This window comes from Neofelis nebulosa, chromosome 5, assembly GCF_028018385.1.
Source record: "Neofelis nebulosa isolate mNeoNeb1 chromosome 5, mNeoNeb1.pri, whole genome shotgun sequence".
In the NCBI taxonomy this organism is placed as follows: domain Eukaryota; kingdom Metazoa; phylum Chordata; class Mammalia; order Carnivora; family Felidae; genus Neofelis; species Neofelis nebulosa.
Window position 1 is genome coordinate 71478044 of NC_080786.1, and position 24376 is coordinate 71502419.

The 24376-nt window shown below is 38.9% G+C and overlaps 1 protein-coding gene across 2 annotated transcripts in view; it reads right to left on the minus strand.

Moving 5' to 3' along the window:
- Nucleotides 1-23681, minus strand: part of KCNMB3 (potassium calcium-activated channel subfamily M regulatory beta subunit 3) — a 31951-nt gene extending 8270 nt beyond the window's left edge. The window contains exons 1-2 of one of the 2 annotated variants that reach the window (XM_058730561.1): nt 23371-23681; nt 490-681 (exon numbers count right to left, since the gene is read on the minus strand). In XM_058730561.1, the coding sequence (XP_058586544.1) occupies nt 490-681; nt 23371-23477 (299 nt within the window). In that variant the 5' untranslated portion in view covers nt 23478-23681. Of the gene's footprint in view, nt 1-489; nt 1195-23370 lie in introns of those variants that run through there. The other variant, XM_058730560.1, reaches the window with a different exon arrangement.
- Between the last annotated feature and the right edge of the window lie 695 nt (nt 23682-24376).

A 24376-nucleotide genomic window follows, 5' to 3' on the forward strand; every position in this document is an offset into this window, starting at 1 on the left:
GCATATAGTATATATTTAATAAATGGTAACTGTTATTTGCTGTATTTAATAATGAATAAAACAAAAGGGAAGAAACACTTATTGAGCAACTACTATGTGCTAGGTAGATATTGTCAAACTCAAAAAACTCAGAGTTAAATAACTTTTATTGTGTTCACATAGAAGACTTAAATTAACCCTTCCCTATGATATCTGCTTGTTAAAGGAAGAATTTATTCCTTCCATGCATATCTAATTTATGGATCAGCTGTTGGAAGTACTTTTCAAATTGACAAGGGGGAGTGGTAAAGGAGTATCTTCCACTTTGTTACCACACCTTTCTCTACACCCAACTGCCTCCCAGCACTGATAACGAAACAGGTGATTCTATCATCCCTTACACAGTGGTCAGGAGGGCTGAAGAGGCCAAAGCCAGCTTCCTCTTCTCTACCACTGTGCTTGGATCTGATCCGAATTGAAAATTCTGGGTCTCCTTTCTGTGTTTCTTACCTGAGCATGAAAGGCTTTAGGATGGTAATTCCAAGCAAGAAGAACATGAGGACTGAGAAGCCCATCATTGCAAAGCCCAGCAGCAAGGCTCGGTCCTCTCCAGCACTGGATGGCAGCTTCTTGTGCACATCTGGTAAGTCTCCATCATCATGGTCTATATTTCTATTTCTGCCTGAGGCAGAAAAGGCTGTCCTTTGGAGGAAGTAGGAAGGAGATATTTCAATAAGCCCATAGAGAAATGGAAACATATACCAACCCATGGTGGGTGGAGGGATGATCCCATTTGCTGTCCACCTCAGGTTTGTGAGCAGGTTCAGTGCAACACCATGAAATCCCATGTTCAGAGCTTGGCTTAAAGTCCATCTAAATAAGCTAAAATTATGTGTTATAAAATATAATGTAATATAATATATTATTTCTTACATATAACAAACAATCATAAGGAAGTCTTTAGAGATCTGTTTAATCAATGACTAGGAAAGAATTGCCTGTCTGTAGTTTTCATTTGTATTATGTGAATAAGTATTATGAGCTTACTTCTCTGTCAGGTATACTGCACATTACCCATGAAAATGATTTTTACACTATTTTATGAGTTCCATATGTAAAGAATGACTTAAAAGGTTTGAAATTAACAGCATCCAGAAACAGTAGGATTTGACTTATTCTTTTATATTCAGCTGTTGGAAAAGCAGCATATCTACTATGGGGCTTGGTGACCCATGGTCAGTCCACTCAGAATAATGAAGGCTTCACTGCTGTTTTCTTTCCCCTCACCCCTCATCTCCTCTCTGTTCACTCACAGCTCTGTGTGAATGGTCCTATATTTCTTCTCTCCTTCCCTCTGTTCTGTACCAGCAAAGGATGCGATAAATTATTTCACAGTGGGGGGTCCAGTGAACAGTAAAGTCCAAAACAAAAGTTGCTAACTGGTGACCCATGGACAGCATCCAGCCCACAAATGTGTTTTGTTTGGCCTTGTGTATGTGTGTGTGTGTGTGTGTGTGTGTGTGTGTGTGTGCAATGTGGAATTAGTTGCTCACAATTTAAAAATCATAAAATTTCTCATAAAAATACTGATTACTAGCTTTTGAAAATATCATAAGATCCCATACTCCTGCCTATGAGCAGCTGGCCAAGCCAAACAGAGGCTGTCCCCATGGACAGGCATGTATTCTCCAATTTGCCAGAGTCCCACCACTTCCTATGGTCAATGTCATTGGTTTGCTACTCCTTGCTCATTAGGCATATGAGTCCCAGAGGTATTTCCACTTTAAGAGTCTTATCGAAATCTTAAGCCAAATGAATGCAGCTATAATGGTAGAAATTCAGGCACCATCAAGCTGCTTAAAAAGCTTACTAAAAGTTAAAGCTGAGTAAAAACCCTCAAGGGAATTGCTACTTGCTTTCTTCCAAAAGTATATTTTATACTTTATCCCACATCCTTCTCCTTTCTCTCCCTAGCTCCTCTTCTCTCTGGCAACATCTTCAGAATTCAAAGAGAGTGAGGGGAATGTCAGGCAATCCAGGATGTTCCAGGAGCCTACACCAGGAAGCACTGGCTTCAGAGGACAGCAACACTCCCTGGTTAATACTACTCTGAGTTCAAGACCTGGTTTGGAGATTTTTAGTCTCCTGTGATATTTCACTCACTTTCAATCATGCCACCCTCAGAAAATGGGAAGAGGAAAAAACTTTTTTAATGGAATTTGAGCCAGTACATTTTATAATTTGTCAACAAGTATGATAGATTAAGAGTTTCAGCCATAAACTAAGATTTGGATATTTTGTGGGTTTCCAATACCCAATATCCCATCTTTTCCCTCATGTTCTGAAACTAGATTTTAGTTGCTTCATATTAAGGCATCCCAGAGGTTTATTGTAAGATACCCATGGAATCTACACATGAAGAGGCTTATTATAAGGCCTCTCTGCATTTCTCATATATTGATTTAACAGACCCAATTATAATTGTTGATATAGAAAACTGGCATAATTTCAGTGTGCATGGGAAGCATCTACACAGGGGACACCTTTGATCACCTGACCCTGGTAGCCAAGAGGCTGCTGTTCCTGAGTGCCACTGGAATGTAATGATTAGGAAGACAAGTTCTTGGTAGGCCACCACCCCCAAGGTACTGCACAGATAGCAGACTAAAATACACAATCTTCCTGTGAAAAGGGACTATCTCCTTAGCCTGGAGCTTCAGCCTAAAGTACAGGCTTCAGGTTCCCTACACATCTAGAGGCTAAGGAGGCACTCCCAGGGAACACAAGCAGGGATACACAATCCCTGCACACCCTCTTGGTCTTGCTGTAGCTTGACAAGACCTCCCAGAAAGGAGCTTATACACTTGTCTGGAGCCCCAGTTTTTGCAACTCTCATCTGGGAGACACTTCTAGATCACTTTGTCTGAAGGCCAACTAGGTTTCCAATCGCAGCCCCTCAGGACTGTATATATTTGCATACTTTTACAGCTGCTGCCTGAGGGTCTGGCTTCCAATCAGCCTTAAACTAGGTGCTAAATGAAATTCCTTCCCTTGGAACACTGACAGGTTTTAACACACCCTCAACAGCTGGGACATACAAAGAATAAATCAGGCAGTTTAGACAACCACAAAGTTTTGAGAAACAACCAAGAGCTAGGGAAAGGGTGAACAAGAACATTCATCACTTACACAAGGCCACTCCTTCAAGACTGAGAGAAGTAGCTGTTTTGCCTAAACAAACACAGAGTCAAGCAAAATGAGAAAACAAAGAAATATGTTCCAAATGAAAAAACAACACTAAACCTCATGAAAAGACCTTAATGATACAGAGATAAGTAATCTACCTGATAAAGAATTCAAAGTAATGGTCATAAAGATGCTCACCAAACTCAGAAGAATGAATGAATAAGGTGAGAACTTGAACTAAGAGAGAGAAATTATAAGAAAATACTAAACAGAAGTCACAGAGCTGAAAAACACAATAACTGAACTGAAAAATACACTTGAGGGGTTCAAGAGCAAACTGGATGAAACAGAACACATCAGCAAGCTGGAAGACAAAGCAATAAAACTCATCCCAACAGAGCAACAAAAGAAAAAAAGAATTTTAAAAAATGAAGACCACTTAAGAGACCAACATCAAGTAAAATAACATACACATTATAGGAGGTCCCAAAAGAAGAGAGAGAAAATGGGACAGAAAAATTACTTGAAGAAATAATGTCTGAAAAACTCCCTAACCTAAGGAAGGAAACAGACATCCAGCTCCAGGAAGCCCAGAGAGCTCCAAATAAGACAAACAGAGATCCACATCACGACACATTATAATTAAAATGACAAACATTCAAATAAAGAACTTAAAGAAGCAAGAGAAAAACAAATTGTTATGTACAGGGGAAACCCCATAAAGCTCTCAATAGATTTCTCAGCAGAAACTTTGCAGACCAGAAGGAAGTGGCCTGACATAGTCAAAATGTTGAAAGAAAAAAAAAATTCCAACCAAGCAATACCCGACAATAGTATCATTCAGAATTGAAGGAGAGATTAAAAAGTATGCCACATAAGCAAAAGCTAAAGAAGTACATCTCTCCTAAACTGGCATTACAAGAAATGTTAAAGGGATTTCATTTTGCTGAAAAGAAATGGCACTAACTAATAACAAGAAAACATACAAAAAAAAAAAAAAAAAACCCTCACTGGAACAGGTAAATATAAAGCAAAAGTGGTAAAATGAACTAAAACCATAATAATTAGTTAAGAGATATGTAAAATGAAAACATGTAAAATGTGATATCAAAAATATAAAGTAGGGACGGGGTGCCTGGGTGGCTCAGTCAGTTAAGCATCTGACTTCAGCTCAGGTCATGATCTCGTGGTCTGTGAGTTCGAGCCCCACATTGGGCTCTGTGCTGACAGCTCAGAGTCTGGAGCCTGTTTCAGATTCTGTGTCTCCCTCTTTCTCTCTCTTCCCCCCGCTCATGCTCTCTCTCTTCTCAAAAATAAACATGAAAAAAAAAATTAAAAAATATAATAAAGTAGGAAAAGAGGAGTAAAAATGTAGTTTTAGAATGTGTTCAAATTTAAGTTGCTATCAACTTAAAATAGACTGTTATAAGATGACATGTGTGCACCTCATGGTAACCACAAAGCAAAACCTGAAAGTAAATACATACATACAAAAATGAGAAAGGAATGTAAACACAACACTAAAGAAATTCATCAAAATATAAGGAAAGAGAAAAAGAGAAGAAAGAAACAGAGAGGAACTATAAAAACAGCCAGAAACAATTAACAAAATGGCAATAAGTACACACTTATCAATAATTAATTTAATTGTATACATACTAAATTCTCCAATCAATGTGGAGTGTCTGCATGGATTAAGAAAAAAGAAAAACAAGTCACATCTATATACTGCATACAAGAGACTCACGTCAGAAGACACACACAGACTGAAAGTGAAGGGTGGGAAAAAGACATTTCATGCAAATGGAAATAAAAAGAAAGCTGCTGTATGTATACTCATATCAGACACAATATACTTTAAACAAAGAATGTAATGAAAGACAAAAAGGAGCACTACGTAATGATAAAGGAGTCAATCCAGTCAGAAGATATAACATTTATAAATATATATGCATCCAACATAGCACTAAAATAAAGCCAATATTAATAGACTTAAAAGGAAGAAATTGACAGCAATGAAATAATAGAAGACTTTAACACCCTACTTACATCAATGGCTAAATCATCCAGACAGAAAATCAATAGCGAAACATTGGCCTTAACAACATTAGACCAGATGGACTTAATAGATATATTTAGAACATTCCATCCAAAAGCAGCAGAATTTATATTCTTCTTAAATGCACATGGAACATCCTCCACGATAAATCCCATGGTAGGCCAAAAACAAGTCTCAATAAATTCAAGAAGACTGAAATAATATTAAGCATCTTTTCTGACCACAGTGGTATGAAACTAGAATTCAATACAAGAAGAAAACTGAAATAACTACAAATACATGGAGATAAAACAACATGTTGTTGAATAACTATGGGATCATAGAATAAATTGAAGGAAAAAATTTAAAGATACCTAGAAACAAATGAAAACAGAAATATGACACACTAAAATCAACAGGATACAGCCAGAGCAGTTCTAAGATGGGAGTTCATAGCAGTATAACCTATCTCAAGAAACAAGAAACTATTTAACTTCATACCTAAAGGAATTAGAAAAAGAAAACAAATGAAGCCCAGAGTTGTAGAAAAGAAAAGAAAAATTATAGGCCAATAACCCTGATGAACATAGAAGTAAAAATTCTCAACAAAACATTGGCAAACTGAATTCAACAAAACATTAAATGAATTATACACCATGATCGAGTGGGATTTATTCCAGGGATTTAAGGACAGTTTTACATATACAAATCAATCAATATGATACACCACATTAAAATAAAGATAAGGGGCACCTGGGTGGCTCAGTTGGTTAAGCATCCAACTTCAGCTCAGGTCATGATCTCACAGTTCATGGGTTCAAGCCCCATGGAGCCTGCTTTGGATTCTTTGTCTTCCTCTCTCTCTGCCCCTCCCCGACTCATGCTATGTCTCTCTGTCTCTCAAAAATAAACTCTTAAAAAAAAATTTTAATAAAGATAAAACCATATGATCATCCCAACAGCAGAAAAGGCATTTGACAAAATTCTACATCAATTTATTGATAAAATCCCTTGATGAAATGGGTATGGAGGGAAAGTACCTCAACATAATTAAGGCTATATATGACAAGCCTACAGTTAACATCATACTCAGTGGTGAAAGCTGAAAGCTTTTTCTCTAAAATCAGGAGCAAGACAAGTATGCCCACTTTTATTCAATATAATATTGGAACTCTTAGCTACAGTTATTAGGCAAGAATAAGAAATAAGAGGCAAACTGGAGAGGAAGAAGAAATACCATCACTATTTGCAGATGACATGGTACTATATATAGAAAACCCTAAAGACCACCAAAAAACTATTAGAACTATCAAATGTATTTAAGAAAGTTTCAGTATGCAAAATTAATATACAAAATCTGTAGTGTTTCTATACACTAATAACAAACTATCAGAGAAATCAAGAAAATAATCCCATTTATGATCACAACAAAAAGAATAAAACACCTACGAATAAATTTAACCAAGGAGGAAAAAAAATCTGTACACTGAAAACTATAAGACATTGACTAAACAACTTGAAGAAATAATAAATGCAGATATCTTGTGCTCATAGATTAGAAGAATGAATAGTGTTAAAACGCCCATAAAAACCCAAACCAATGAGATTCAGTACAACCCCTGTCAAAATTCCAATGGCATATTTCACAGATATAGGACAAATAATTCTCAAATTTATATGGAACCACAAAAGACCCAGAATAACTAAAACAATCTTGAGAAAAAAGAACAAAACTAGAGGTATCACACTGCCTGGTTTCAAATTATATTGCAAACCTAAAGCAATCAAAACAATGTGGTATTGGCATAAAAACAGGATTATATAGTCAATTAATTTACAACAAAGGAGACAAGAATATACAGCGGGAAAGGGCAGTCTCCTCAATCAATGGACAGCTACATGTGAAAGAATGGAACTGGACCACTATCTTACATCATATACAAAAATTAACTCAAAATGGATGAAAACAGGGGTGCTTGGGTGACAGTTAAGCATCCCACTTCGACTCAGGTCATGAGTTTGAGCCCCACATCGGGCTGTGTTCTGACAGCTAGGAGCCTGGAGTCTGCTTCAGATTCTGTCTCTCTTTCTCAAAAATAAATAAAATTTAAAAAAAAAATTTGTTTTAATGGATTAGAAACTTGAATGCAAGACCTGAAACCATAAAACTCATGGAAGACAACATAAGCAGAAAGCTCCTTGACATTGGTCTTAACAATGTTTTTCTGGATCTAACTCCAAAGAAAAGGAAAACAAAAGCAAAACTAACACACAGGACTATATCAAACCAAAAGCTTTCTGCATGAGAAGGCAATCTACCAAATGAGAGAAAATATTTGCACATCATATATCCAATAAGGGGTTAATATCCAAAATATATAAAGAACTCATACAACTCAATAACAACTTTAAAAATCCAATTTAAAAAAATGGGCAGAGGGCACCTGGGTGGCTCAGTCAGTTAAGCATCCAACTCTTGATTTCAGCTCAAGGCATGATCTCATAATCATGAGATGGAGCCCCATGTCAGGCACAGTGTAGAGCATGGAGCCTGCTTGGGATTCTCTCTCTCCTTCCCCCTCCCTCACTTGTTATCTCTCTCTCTCTCTCTCTTACAAAATAAATAAATAAACTTAAAAAAAAAACCATAATTAAAAAAAAAATTTTAATGGGCAGAATATCTGAATATTTTCCAAAGAAGACATACAGATGGCCAACAGACACATGAAAATGTGTTCAAAATCACGAATCATCAGAGAAATGCAATTCAAAACCATAAGGAGATATCACCTCACAACTGTCAGAATGGCTAGAATCAGAAAGATAGAAGTAACAAATATCGGTGAGGATGTGAACTGTTGGTAGGAATGTAAATTGGTGCAGCTACTAGGGAAAACAGTGTGGAAGTTTCTCAAAAAACTAAAAAGAGAACTACCATATGATCCAGCAATTCTACTACTGGATATCTATCTAAAGAATATGAAACAGGGGCACCTGGGTGGCGCAGTCGGTTAAGCGTCCAACTTCAGCTCAGGTCACGATCTCGCGGTCCGTGAGTTCGAGCCCCGCGTCGGGCTCTGGGCTGATGGCTCGGAGCCTGGAGCCTGCTTCCGATTCTGTGTCTCCTTCTCTCTCTGCCCCTCCCCCCTTCATGCTCTGTCTCTCTCTGTCTCGAAAATAAATAAATGTTAAAAAAAAAATTAAAAAAAAAAAAAAAAAAATATGAAACACTAATATGAAAAGATAGGTGTACCCCTGTGTTCATAACAGCATTACTTATAATACTAAGATATGGAAACAACCTAAGTGTCCATCATTGGATGCATGCATAAAGAAGATATAGAAGATATATATTGGAATTCTACTCAGCCGTAAAAAAAGAATGAAATCTGGCCATTTGTGACAACATGGATCAACCTCAAGGATATTGATGCTAATTGAAATAAGACAGAGAAAGACAAATACTGTATGATTTCAGTTTTATGTGAAATCTAAAATACAAAACAAATAAAGCAAAACCCAGACTCAAAGACACAGAGAACAAGTTGATGGTTGCCAGAGGGAAGTTTGGTGTGGTGGCGAAATAGGGGAAGATAATCAAGAAGTACAGACTTCCACGGGCACCTGGATGGCTCAGTCATTTGAGCGTCCAACTCTTAATTTCAGCTCAGGTCATGATCCCAGGGTCATGTCAGTCTCCATGATGAGCATGGAGCCTACTTGGGATTCTCTCTCTCCCCGCACCCCCCTCTCTTAATTAATAATTAATTAATTAATAATTAATTAATTATTAATTAATTACTTAATTGAATTAGTACAAGAAGTATAGACTTCCAGTTATAAAATGAAAAAGTCATGGGAAGGAGCCAAGATGGCGGAACACCATGGAAGTTTTTTGTGTGTCTCGCGTCCATGAAATATAGACAGACCAACACTAAACCGTCTAACATGCCTAGAAAACTGGAGGATTAACACAACAATCTGCACAACCTGAACCACAGAATTCAGCAGGTACGTGGCACAGAGAGGTAAACTTGGGGAGAGAGAAGCTGGTGGCAGGCAGGGAGTCACCTTTGCAGGCAGAGAGAGGACGGAGACTGGGTCAGGGGAGAATATGGGAAAAGCACCCCTCCCCAAAAGCAGCTGGAGAGAAAGTGGAAAATCGGAAATAGCCGCAGGGACTAAACTAAAAAGGGAGAAAGGAGAAAGGAGAGGGTTTAAATTCCATTAGGACTGTAAACAAGGGAGCGCAAAGGCTGCAACTCCGCAGCTCGATACCTGGAAGTGCTCTGGTGGGAAGGGCGAATCCCCAGGAACAGAGTGGGGTCTGGGAGGTTCTCGGGCCACACGGGGAAAAGCGGTTCCACTGCTGGAAGGACATTTGGTAGAGACTGTTGAAGCCACCTGGTCCCAGCAGACCCCAGAAGGCGGCCACATTCGCTGGTGCTGGAACAAGGTCATTAAGGATGAAGCCTGGTGCCAGATGTGTGTTGTGATTTTCCACAGTCCCTGAAAAGCTGCTGCTACACTATCTCACAAACTTTTTCTGGGGCGGGCTGGCACCTGGCTGCAGTCTCGGGGCACCGGCAGCAGCAGGGTCCAGCAGGCGTTCCTGGGTACAGCTGGCATTCGGCCATTGCTCGGCGAGACCCTCCCACAGAGGGGCTGAATGGGTCAAAGCCTCAGTCCTTTGGAAGTAAGGGGCCAGGGAAAACAGCCTCATCTGAGATAAAACTCGGGAGAGAGGTACTGCCTGGGGCTTGGTCAAGGACAGTGAAGAAGCGAAGAGCGGACAAAAGCTGAAGACAGGATGGGTGTGCGATTGCTGATCCGAGAGAAAAATTCCCATACTAGAGACTGGATATCTGGATGATGCCATTTCACCACTCCCGTGCATGCGCATACATATCTACGAGCCCTGCAACAATCTACCCCACTAGGCTAGCAGCGCCATCTAGTGGAGAACGGAGCTGTTTCACTGAGCCCCGCCCAACTGGGCCAACCTCGCTCTTCAAGAATACAAGTCTCACCACCGGCTTAGTTTATGGACTATAAAGCGCTACATAGACTGACTTCTAGGGGAAAACGAAATAATTTCAGTCCTATTTCAATCTGTTAGCAGGTCCATCTATTCAATTTTCTTTCTTTTTTTTTTCTTTTTTCTTTTTTTTCTCTTTTACACATTCTTTTCCTTGAATACAGAAAGAAAAAATTCATTTTATTTTCAATTTTTATTAAAAATATTTTTAATTTTTTACTATATTTTTTACTTTTGTGTAAATTTTTTCCAATTCTATCTTAGTTCCATCATTCTATCTTAATCTACTTCAGTGTATTCACCTTTTCAAATTTTCAAACAATTTCCTTGTTTTCTTTTTTCTTTATCATTTCTTTTCTTTTTTTTGAATGCAGAAAGTGAAAAAACTTCATTTTTTTTCAATTTCTTTGAATTGAAATCTTTCAATTTCAATTTCTATTAAAAATATTTTTCTTTAAATTTTTTACTGTTTTTTGCGCTTATGTAAATTTTTTCAAACTCCATTTTACTTCCATCATTTTATTTTAGTCTACTACAGTGTATTCACTTTTTCAAATTTTCAAACGATTTCTTTTTTCTCTTTTTTCTCTTTTTTGTTTCTTTTCTTTTTGAATATAAAAAGAAAAAATTCATTTTTATTTTTAATTTTTATTAAAAATATTTTTCTTTAATTTTTTCCTAATATATTTTTTACTTTTGTGTAAATTTTTTCAAATTCTATTTTACTCCCATCATTTCATTTTAGTCTACTTCAGTGTATTCATTTTTTCAAATTCTCAAATGATTTTCTTCCCCCACCCCTTTTTTTCTCTAATCTGTCAAACCACTTTCAACACCCAAACCAAAACACACCTAGGATCTAGCATCATTTATTCAATTTTTTTTCTGAATGTGTGTTTTTAATTTTTTAATTTTAATATTTTTTTAATTTTAATTTTTTTAATTTTAATTTTTCTACCTCATTAATTCCTTTTCTCCCTTCAAAATGACAAAACGAAAAGGCCTTTGACAAAATCCAGCACCCTTTCTTAATAAAAACCCTTGAGAAAGTCGGGATAGAAGGAACATACTTAAAGATCATAAAAGCCATTTATGAAAGCCCACAGCTAACATCATCCTCAACGGGGAAAAACTGAGAGCTTTTTCCCTGAGATCAGGAACACGACAGGGATGCCCACTCTCACCGCTGTTGTTTAACATAGTGCTGGAAGTTCTAGCATCAGCAATCAGACAACAAAAGGAAATCAAAGGCATCAAAATTGACAAAGATGAAGTCAAGCTTTCGCTTTTTGCAGATGACATGATATTATACATGGAAAATCCGATAGACTCCACCAGAAGTCTGCTAGAACTGATACATGAATTCAGCAAAGTTGCAGGATACAAAATCAATGTACAGAAATCAGTTGCATTCTTATACACTAACAATGAAGCAACAGAAAGACAAAGAAACTGATCCCATTCACAATTGCACCAAGAAGCATAAAATACCTAGGAATAAATCTAACCAAAGATGTAAAAGATCTGTATGCTGAAAACTATAGAAAGCTTATGAAGGTAATTGAAGAAGATTTAAAGAAATGGAAAGACATTCCCTGCTCATGGGTTGGAAGAATAAATATTGTCAAAATGTCAATACTACCCAAAGCTATCTACACATTCAATGCAATCCCAATCAAAATTGCACCAGCATTCTTCTCGAAACTAGAACAAGCAATCCTAAAATTCATATGGAACCACAAAAGGCCCCGAGTAGCCAAAGTAATTTTGAAGAAGAAGACCAAAGCAGGAGGCATCACAATCCCAGACTTTAGCCCCTACTACAAAGCTGTCATCATCAAGACAGCATGGTATTGGCACAAAAACAGACACATAGACCAATGGAATAGAATAGAAACCCCAGAACTAGGCCCACAAACGTATGGCCAACTCATCTTTGACAAAGCAGGAAAGAACATCCAATGGAAAAAACACAGTCTCTTTAACAAATGGTGCTGGGAGAACTGGACAGCAACATGCAGAAGATTGAAACTAGACCACTTTCTCACACCATTCACAAAAATAAACTCAAAATGGATAAAGGGGGGCGCCTGGGTGGCGCAGTCGGTTAAGCGGCCGACTTCAGCTCAGGTCACGATCTCGCGGTCCGTGAGTTCGAGCCCCGCGTCGGGCTCTGTGCTGACGGCTCAGAGCCTGGAGCCTGCTTCCGATTCTGTGTCTCCCTCTCTCTGACCCTCCCCCGTTCATGCTCTGTCTCTCTCTGTCTGAAAAATAAATAAACGTTAAAAAAAAAATTTAAAAAAAAAAAAAATGGATAAAGGACCTGAATGTGAGACAGGAAACCATCAAAACCTTAGAGGAGAAAGCAGGAAAAGACCTCTCTGACCTCCGCCGTAGCAATCTCTTACTCGACACATCCCCAAAGGCAAGGGAATTAAAAGCAAAAGTGAATTACTGGGACCTTATGAAGATAAAAAGCTTCTGCACAACAAAGGAAACAACCAACAAAACTAAAAGGCAACCAACGGAATGGGACAAGATATTTGCAAATGACATATCGGACAAAGGGCTAGTATCCAAAATCTATAAAGAGCTCACCAAACTGCACACCCGAAAAACAAATAACTCAGTGAAGAAATGGGCAGAAAACATGAGTAGACACTTCTCTAAAGAAGACATCCAGATGGCCAACAGGCACATGAAAAGATGCTCAACGTCGCTCCTTATCAGGGAAATACAAATCAAAACCACACTCAGATATCACCTCACACCAGTCAGAGTGGCCAAAATGAACAAATCAGGAGACTATAGATGCTGGAGAGGATGTGGAGAAACGGGAACCCTCTTGCACTGTTGGTGGGAATGCAAATTGGTGCAGCCACTCTGGAAAGCAGTGTGGAGGTTCCTCAGAAAATTAAAAATAGACCTACCCTGTGACCCAGCAATAGCACTGCTAGGAATTTATCCAAGGGATACAGGAGTACTGATGCATAGGGGCACTTGTACCCCAATGTTTATAGCAGCACTCTCAACAATAGCCAAATTATGGAAAGAGCCTAAATGTCCATCAACTGATGAATGGATAAAGAAATTGTGGTTTATATACACAATGGAATACTACGTGGCAATGAGAAAGAATGAAATATGGCCTTTTGTAGCAACGTGGATGGAACTGGAGAGTGTGATGCTAAGTGAAATAAGCCATACAGAGAAAGACAGATACCATATGGTTTCACTCTTATGTGGATCCTGAGAAACTTAACAGAAACCCATGAGGGAGGGGAAGAAAAAAAAAAAAAAGAGGTTAGAGTGGGAGAGAGCCAAAGCATAAGAGACTGTTAAAAACTGAGAACAAACTGAGGGTTGATGGGGGGTGTGAGGGAGGGGAGGGTGCGTGATGGGTATTGACGAGGGCACCTTTTGGGATGAGCACTGGGTGTTGTATGGAAACCAATTTGACAATAAACTTCATATATTGAAAAAAAGAAAAAAAGAAAAAAAGAAAATCTACACTTCAAAGACTGTATCAAGAGATGCAGAAGGGCATTATATCATAATCAAGGGGTCTATCCACCAAAAAGACCTAAAAATTGTAAACATTTATGTGCCAAATGTGGCAGCACCCAAATACATAAATCAAACACAAACATAAAGAAACTCATCGATAGTAATACCGTAATAGTAGGAGACTTCAACACCCCACTCACAGGAATGGACAGATCATCTAATCAAAAAATTAACAAGGAAACAATGGCTTTTAATGACACACTGGACCAGATGGACTTAACAGATATATTCAGAACATTTCATCCTAAAGCAGCAAAATATACATTCTTCTGCAGTGCACATGGAATGTTCTCCAGAATAGACCATATACTAGGACACAAATCAGCCCTAAGTAAGTACAAAAAGATCGAGATCATACCGTTCATATTTTCAGACCACAACACTATGAAACTAAAAATCAACCGCAAGAAAAAATTTGGAAAGGTAACAAAAACTTAGAGACTGAAGAACATCCTACTAAAGAATGAATGGGCTAACCAAGCAGTTAAAGAGGAAATTAAGAGGTATATGGAAGTCAATGAAAATGATAAAACCACAACCCCAAACCTCTGGGACACAGCAAAGGTGGTCATAAGAGGAAAGTATATAGCAATCCAGGCCTTCCTAAAGAAGGAAGAAAGATCTCAGATACACAACCTAACCTTATGCCTTAAGGAGCTGGAAAAAGAACAGCAAATAAAACCCAAAACCAGCAGAAGACAGGAAATAATAAAGATTAGAGCAGAAATTAATGCTATAGAAACCAAAAAAACAGTAGAACAGATCAATGAAACTAGAAGTTGGTTCTTTGAAAGAATTAACAAAAGTGATAAACCACTAGCCAGTTTGATCAAAAAGAAAAAGGAAAGGACCCAAATAAATAAAATCAAGAATGAAAGAGGAGAGATCACAACCAACACAGCAGAAATAAAAACAATAATGAGAGAATATTATGAGCAATTATATGCCAATAAAATGGGCAATCTGGAAGAAATGGACAAATTCCTAGAAACATATACACTACCAAAACTGAAACAGGACGAAATAGAAAATTTGAACAGGCCCATAATCAGTAAGGAAATCGAATTAGTAATCAAAAATCTGCCAAAAAACAAGAGTCCAGGACCAGATGGCTTTACAGGGGAATTCTACCAAACATTTAAGGAAGAATTAACACCTAGTCTCTTGAATGTGTTCCAAAAAATAGAAATGGAAGGAAAACTTCCAAACTCTTTCTAAGAAGCCAGCATTACCTTGATTCCAAAACCAGACAGAGACCCCACTAAAAAGGATAACTACAGACCAATTTCCCTGATGAACATGGATGCAGAAATCCTCAACAAGATATTAGCCAACTGGCTCCAACAATACATTAAAAAAATTACTCACCACGACCAAGTGGGATTTATACCTGGGTTGCAGGGCTGGTTCAATATCCGCAAAACAATTAATGTGATTCATCACATCAATAAAAGAAAGGACAAGAACCATATGATCCTCTCAATAGATTCAGAGAAAGCATTTGACAAAATACAGCATCCTTTCTTGATAAAAACCCTCAAGAAAGTAGGGATAGAAGGAGTGTACCTCAAGATCAAAAAGCCATATATGAACGACCCAACGCTAATATCATCCTCAATGGGAAAAAGCTGAGAGCTTTCCTCCTAAGGTCAGGAACAAGACAGGGATGTCCACTCTCACCACTGTTATTCAACATAGTATTGGAAATCTTAGCCTCTGCAATCAGACAACACAAATAGATAAAAGGTATTCAAATTGGCCAGGAGGAGGTCAAACTTTCACTCTTCGCAGATGACATGATACTCTATATGGAAAACCCAAAAGATTCCACCAAAAAACTGCTAGAATTGATTTATGAGTTCAGCAAAGTTGCAGGTTATAAAATCAATGCACAGAAATCGGTTGCATTCCTATACACCAACAATGAAGCAACAGAAAGAGAAATCAAGAAATCCATCCCATTTACAGTTGCACCAAAAACCATAAAATACCTAGGAATAAATATCTAACCAAAGAGGTGAAAAATCTATACACTGAAAACTATAGAAAGCTTATGAAACAAATTGAAGAAGACACAAAAAAAATGGAAGAAGATTCCATGCTCCTGGATAGAAAGAACAAATGTTGTTAAAATGTCGATACTACCCAAAGCAATCTACATATTCCATGCAATCCCTATCAAAGTAACACCAGCATTCTTCACAGAACTAGAACAAATCATCCTAAAATTTGTATGGAACCAGAAAAGACCCCGAATAGCCAAAGCAATCTTGAAAAAGAAAACCAAAGCAGGAGGCGTCACAATCCCAGACTTCAAGCTATACTACAAAGCTGTAACCATCAAGACAGTATGGTACTAGCACAAGAACAGACACTCAGATCAATGGAACAGAATAGAGAACCCAGAAATGGACCCACAAGTGTATGGCCAACTAATCTTTGACAAAGCAGGAAAGAATATCCAATGGAATAAAGACAATCTCTTCAGCAAGTGGTGCTAGGAAAACTTCACAGCGACATGCAGAAAAATGAACCTGGACCACTTTCTTTACACCACATACAAAAATAAACTCAAAATGGATGAAAGACCTAAATGTAAGACAGGAAGCCATCAAAATCCTCAAGGAGAAAGCAGGAAAAAACTTCTTTCTGATATTTCTAATGTTTGCTTTCTTTCTTTCTTTCTTTTTTTCTTTCTTTCTTTCTTTCTTTCTTTCTTTCTTCAAAGTGTTTATTTATATTTGAAAGAGAGAGACAGAGAGACAGAATGTGAGCAGGGGAGGGGCAGAGAGAGATGGAGACAGAATCTAAAGCAGGCTCTAGGCTCCAAGTTGTCAGCATAGAACTGGACATAGGACTTGAATACATGAGCCGTGAGATTACGACCTGGGCTGAAATCAGATGCTCAACCCACTGAACCACCCAAGTGCCCTCCTTTCTTTGTTTCTTTAAACATATTACAGATACATTTACAAAAATGTTTTTAGCTTATTTTTTGAGAGAGAGAAAGAGAGAGCAGGGAAGGGACAGAGAGAGAGGGAGAGAGAGAATCCGAAGCAGGCTCTGCACTGTCAGCACAAAACCCCATGCAGGGCTTGAACCATATGGTTCTAATAAGTCAGAACCGTGAGATCATGACCTGAGTCGAATCAAGAGTTGGATGCTTAACCAAGTGAGCCACGCAGGAGCCCCCAGATACATTTTTTAGAAGTTTATTTTCATTTATTTTGAGAAACAGAAAGCAAGTGGGTGAGGGGCAGAGAGCAAGAGGGAGAGAGAATCCTAAGCAGGCTCTCTGCTGGCATGGGGCTCGAACTCACAACCTGTGAGATCATGACCTGAGCCATAATCAAGAGCTGAACGCTTAACCCACTGAGCCACCAGGTGCCCCGAGATACATTTTAATTTATTTATTAATTTTTTATTTTTTTTAACGTTTTAATGTTTATTTATTTTTGACAGAGAAAGAGAGAGAGACAGAGAGCAAGTGGGGGGCGGGGGGGTAGGGCAGAGAGACAGACACACACAGAATCTGAAGCAGGCTCCAGGCTCTGAGCTGTCAGCACAGAACCCAATGTGCGTCTTGAACCCATGAGCTGTGAGACCATGACCTGAGCTGAAGTCAGACACTCAACCGGCTGAGTCACCCAGGAGCCCCAAAATACATTTTTATATACTGCCCAAATACCTGAAGTTTTTTGTGGATGCAATTCTGTTTCTCACTCAAAGGCCTTACTGTGTTTTATGACTTTTGAATGAGAACATGTACTCCTTGAAACTTCATAGGACTCCCCTGAGGCCTAGATTAGAGGTTAGCTCTTACAGAAAAGTTACGTATTTGCTTCTGCCAGTTGCCAAAGAGTACGACCTACTTGAGATAACATTAAACACAATTCTTAGGTTAAGGGTTTTGGATTGTTTAGGTAGTGTGAATTCAGGCAGAAACTGTCTTGAAGATTATGTTGAGATTAGAAAATCTCAGGGAAGATTGTAATTTTCCTGCTCTGCTCAGTGTCAAGGTTTGAGAAAGGCATTTTCCTTGCAATGTCCTGTGGAGCTGTGAGAGTGATTATTTCTAGTTCATTTTTATACTGAGTATGAGGTCCTTGGTGGTCTCAGTTCTAGTTGAGTGGTATATTAACTCCCATGCCTTGGATAGGCCCTGGGCAGTGTTTCTCATCCCTGTGTCCTTCCCCCATACTGTGAGACTGAAGCTCAAGGCCATCAGTTTCTGCAGTGCAAATGTCTTCAAGGTGAAAATTTACTTCAGTACATTTTCCCCCCCTCTAGGTTCCTACTTTCCCATAGTTTTTGTCCTTTGAGTATTTCCAACTTTTGGTAAGCTTTGACCAAAACTTTTTAGTTGTCTGCAGTTAGAGTGAATATCTCGTTCACAGTGATGGTGAAACCAAAGCCTATCAATTCATAATAATAAAAATATATCTGAATATTCATTTTTAGTGGCTATATTATCCTTCCTCCCAAACATGAAAAAGCTGCTTCATAACACATCTATGAGGTTGTCACCTTTCCATAAAGCATTGGAATGAAACCAACAGAAATATTACAAAGAGAAAGTATAGTCTCCTATACTATCAGGTCTGTTTTATTTCTAAATTAGATCAGAATCAGGTTATGCAGGTTTTTTAATTGAAGTATAATTGACATACAATATTTTATTAGTTTTGACTCAGGTCATGATCTCATGTTTCATCAGTTTGAGCCCTGTGTCAGGCTCTGTGCTGATAGCATGGGCCTGCTTGGGATTTTCTCTCTCCCTCTCTCTCTGCCCCTCCCCCACTCATGTGCACGTGCACTCCCTCTCTCTCCCTCTGTCTCTCTCAAAATAAACAAATAAACATTTTTTTTTTAATCATGAGGATACACAAATGAACTACTGGGACCTCATCAAAATAAAAAGCTTCTGCACAGCGAAGGAAACAATCAGCAAAACTAAAAGGCAACCAATGGAATGGGAGAAGATATTTGCAAACCACATATCAGACAAAGGGTTAGTATCCAAAATCTATAAAGAACTTATCAAATTCAGCACCCAAAAAACAAATAATCCAGTGAAGAAATGGGCAAAAGACATCAATAGACACTTCTCCAAAGAAGACATCCAGATGGCCAACCGACACATGAAAAAATGCTCCACATCACTCATCATCAGGGAAATACAAACCAAAACCACAATGAGATACCACCTTACACCTGTCAGAATGGCTAACATTAATAACTCAGGCAACAACAGATGTTGGCGAGGATGCAGAGAAAGAGGATCTCTTTTGCATTGCTGGTGGGAATGCAGACTGGTGCAGCCACTCTGGAAAACAGTATGGAGGTTCCTCAAAAAACTAAATATAGAACTACCCTATGACCCAGCAATTGCACTACTAGGCATTTATCCATGGGATACAGGTGTGCTGTTTCGAAGGGACACATGCACCCCCATGTTTATAGCAGCACTAGCAACAATAGTCAAAGTATGGAAAGAGCCCAAATGTCCATCGATGGATGAATGGCTAAAGAAGATGTGGTATATATATATATATATATATATATATATATATATATACACAATGGAATATTACTCAGCAATCAAAAAGAATGAAATCTTACCATCTGCAACTACCTGGATGGAATTGGAGGGTATTATGCTAAGTGAAATTAGTCAGTCAGAGAAAGACAAAAGTCATATGACTTCACTCATATGAGGACTTTAAGAGACAAAACAGATGAACAGAAGGGAAGGGAAACAAAAATAATATAAAAACAGGGAGGGGGACAAAACAGAAGAGACTCATAAATATGGAGAACAAACTGAGGGTTACAGGAGAGGTTGTGGGAGGGGGGATGGGCTAAATGGGTGAGGGTTACTAAGGAATCTACTCCTGAAATCATTGTTGCACTATATGCTAACTAATTTAGATGTAAATTTTTAAAAATAAAATTAATATTTTTAAAAAAGGCCAAAAAAAAAAAAAGAAATATCAGAAAGAGCAAGACTCTACAATATGACCAGGCTAATATTTAAGAGAATCAAATATAATTCCTAGAAATGAAAAATAAAATAATTTAAATAAAAACTCAATGGACAAATTTAACAGTAGATTAGATACATCTAAAAATATAATTAGCAAACATAGAAATAGATCTGCAAAATAGCCAGAGTATAATACGGAATAATTTTTTGTAATGGAAAATACTGAAGAGAGATGAAGAAACATGGAAAATAAAAAGGGAATGTTTAACATGTGATCTATTCAGAATTTCAGAAATAAGGGAAATAAGTCACAAGCAATATTTTAAAAAGATAATAAACTTCAGAATTGATGAAAACCCAGTCTGTAGATTACAGAAACCCAGTGGGATAAAATAAAAAGAAACCCACATTAGGCACATCACAGAGATATTGCACAGACACCACAACAGAAAATCTTAAAAACAGCCAGAGAAAAAGACAGATTAACCCCAAAGGAATGACAGGCTGAGATCTTACTTCTCCATAACAGGAATGGCAACCAGAAGGTAGGAATATTTGCCAATAGGCTGAGAGAGACCATGGGAAATGCGCAGATGTAGAAAGGTTGAAATTTGTCAGGCAAAGTCTAATGACAAGCAAGCTGATATGAACCTTAAGGTTAAAGAGCTTTTTAGAAATAAAGAAGGTAATAATGTTGATTAAAGATTCACCTAGAAGAGCTAACAATACTAATTTATATGTACCTAATAGCATTCCCTCACTGACAGAACTATAGGAAGAAACAGACAAAACTCAGGAACAAATGATGAGATATTTTTGCATCCTCCCTCAGTAATTGATAACCAGACAAATCAGTAAGGAAATAGACTTCAGCAAAGTAATTAACATTGTAACATCACTTTGTAACATTTCTTTGTAATGTTTGGGATGTCCTTTGTAAGTAATTATATTATCTAAGCAATTATGTTTTCTAAATGGTAATATAGAATGCTATCCCCTACAAAATATATATTCTTCTCAAAGATATAAGGACATTTATGAGACCTAACCATAAATGGAGGATTCGTGCAAGTAATGTACTTTTCATATGCTCATGTTATGACGCTCAGAAAGTGTGGAAAAGTCTAGAGAAGAGAATAAAACTCACCCACAGTTCTACCAGTTAGAGATCACTTCTGTTCATTTACTAGGTTATTTCCCTCCTCTATATTGTTTTAAATAGAATGAGATCATTTTGGATATAGGTTATATTTTTTTAATCTCTTTTCACTTACCATAATAAACACTTTCTTATGTCATGAACATTTCTTTGTAACCCTTCTACTGGCTACATAATATTCCATCAATTGGATATGCCATAAATTCCTTACCTATTTCCTTATTGTTAATTATTGGGGTTTTTTTTTTCCAGGTTTCTGAGACCATAAATATCCCTGTAATTAACTTTGTGGTATTTACAAGCACCTTTCATCCAAGGACTTCAAAGCATTTCAGAATGATCTCATTTTGCTCTCTAGCCAGTGAGATGACTAGCATTTTTATTCCTTTTTGCCAGCAAAGTATTTCCACTTCTAGCCACTGTGTTACCTGGAGATGTTGTATTCATAGTCTAGGCAGCCCCCACCCCCTTCTGTTGCTTCCCTGCAGACAGAACTGACTTTCCCACCAGCTCTTTCCCACACACTGCTACAGGCACCTTCTGGCTTAGCCTCAGGCAAACTCAGTTTCAAAGAGCTTGAACATACTTCTCTGGCTGTGATCCCTGCAGAAGCCAGCAGCCTCTTCCTCCAACACTGTAACTGGTGTGAGAAGCGTCCTTGGGAAGATGCTGCTGTTCATCAAAGCTTGATAATCCATCTGACACCCATTTCACATGTGTGTGCAACTTCTAAGCATTGGGATGTTAAATTAACATTTCCCTGTAATTTGTTGGTGTTACAGAGACGATTTGGGTGATTATTCTTATCCTCATATTTTTTTAATTACAAAATTATTTAACAACTTCTTTTGAAACAGCAAATGAGGTTGAGTAAAGTCAGCATGGTTCACAGAGTTCAGCAAGAGGAAAGAGCAATACTCCAATCGTGCATCTCAGAAACGAAAATGGGAGACTGTATTGCTTTGGGGAGAAAACAACTATTCTTATATCTAGTTAATTATGTTATGAAGAGGGCACTAAAACTTGCTCCCTTGCATGTTCGTCATCTGACCTTCTGCCATAGAGTAATTCACTTTAATTGTCTTTTCACAAAAGCATTAGTGCATTTCTAGGAGAGAAGTGCTTCTGCCCCCACGTCTTTCCCCTTCTGGTCTGCTCCTTTCTTCTCTGATCCCACCTCCCCCCAAACCCCTCTATCTCACTTTCCCTCATTCTCACTCAACTTCCCATGAGTATAGTTACAGGATTAATGTGATGGCAGCTGTGGTCTTTACTGTTTCCATTTTCTCAGCTCCCAACTCCATTGGAGCCACTAACAAACCAGCCTTTTTTCCAGATAGAGTGTGTGAACTTGGCTGTGAGGTGTGCCCCTTCCAAGAGCAAACTGGCAAGCTTTTAATATTCCATTCCTCACACACCCTCCGGCATGGCTCTTCTCTCAATTTCGGTGCCCAGTTCCAACCACCCCACTGGCCCAAACCCAGGAGCAGACAGAAGGACCACAGCTTCATTTAAGGCTCTCAGCCCCTCAGCTTTGCATTTCTCTGGGGGAGAAAAGGAAGTCCTGAAGATAGCCCCTTTCACTTCCTCCCTTAAGGAGAAGTGGGTGGCTCAGTCAGTTAAGTGCCTGACTCTTTCTTCATTTTGGCTCCAGTCATGATCTCATGGTTCATAGGATCAAGTCCTATGACTTGAGTTGGGCTAAATGCTGACACTGCAGAGCCTGCATGGGATTCTCTCTCTCCCTCCCTCTCTCTGCGCCTCCCCTGCTCACATATGCACATGCTTGTTCGCTCTCAAAATAAATAAATAAACATTTTTTAAAAGGTGAGTGGTTAAAAACAGTGGCTGAAATATAGAGAAAGTATAATGGAATAGTGCCAAGAGCAGTATTAGAAAGTATGCCAAGGCTTGTAGAGACTGTTACTATCCCCACTTTATGGACAAGGAGATGAGGCAGACAGAGATTGCATGGCTTGCCCACGGTCATATAGCTAGTTAAGTGGCGGAACTGAGATTTGAATTCAGTTCAGTTCAGTTGTGACTCCAAGACCCAAGCATGCTTCACCAGGGGGACCAAATGCTGGTGGCAATTTCTTCATCCCTTCATTCAACCAAGAGATATTTATTCAGCACCAGACATGTACTGGGCCATGTCCTAGTGCTAGGGAGCCACAGGGGAGTTAAAAAAAAGGTCCCTGGCCTTCAAAATTTTGCAATGCAAATGGAGGAGGAAGCCAATAAGAAAGGATGCAGCCCCCTGAAGTCAGTGCTGCTGGGGGGAGAAGGCCCCAAGGTCCCTCAGGAGCCATGGCAAGTGGGCACCCTTAGAGGAGGACGACCAAATCTAACCTCATACTCCTTATGGCCGCTCTTGGAGCCACTATGCAGCAAGAGAGATTCTGGTGGTGGCTTACCTCCCCTGGCGCCTCCGGCCACCCTGGAGTGTAATCTGAACGGGGATGCTGAACGGCTGCATGAGACCAGGGGCCTGGCCAAAATGGACTCCTTTCACCTGAGTCATAGCCTCTGAGGGCACAAGAAGGGCGAAGCTTAGGCATCAACGGAAGTGGGGTCCCAGAGGGAGCCGCCAGTCCCAGCGCAGGCAGCCATCAGGAGCAGCGGTGCACAGCGCCCGCTTTCCAGGAGACGTGGGAAGTCGAGGCAGGCTGGGGCAGGGGCGGGTGAGGGGGTGGGAGGAAGGTCTGCATTTTCTCAAAAAGCAGAGTATCAATCCTAGACGCTCAAGAAGACCGTTAATAACCTTCTGCATCCAGACCTTCTCCCCATGGTCACCCAGCGCCTGCCTCCGCCTAGTCACCTGTGTTCCGCTTTGTCACCTATGTTCCGCTTTGTCACCTGGGTTCCGCTCCAGCAGCCAGCTGCATTGCCATAGAGACCTAATCGCTTGTGGAAAGTTGAGGCCCCAGGGACCCTATGTAATTGGTGAGAGACATACTCAGTTCAAGGTTTATAAAAAGAGGAAATGTTTTGCCCTGACTACGTTTCCTTTTTCACAAATTGTCTGTTAGAGTGCAAGCGTAGAGAGTGGATTTTTCCGGTTAATTGCATGTTCCAATTAAGAGAATTCATTTTTATACCATATGTGATTTCCCAAATTTTCAAGGGCCATAAAATAACTCACCATTAAAACTGTATCAAGGGGCGCCTGGATGGCTTAGCGGGGTAAGCATCTGGCTGGATCTCAACTCAGGTCTTCATCTCTCAGGGTCCTCAGTTCAAGCCCCCTCCCCGCACACTTGGGGGCCACGCTGGGTGTGGGACCTAGTTACAAAAAATAAAAATAAAATTTATCAAGGTTTGAAAAAATTGTATCGAATATCTTGTTATCTTTCTTTGATAACCCAGAACACATTTGGAGATGTTTCAATACTTTCAAATCATGAACATCAATTAGCTTAC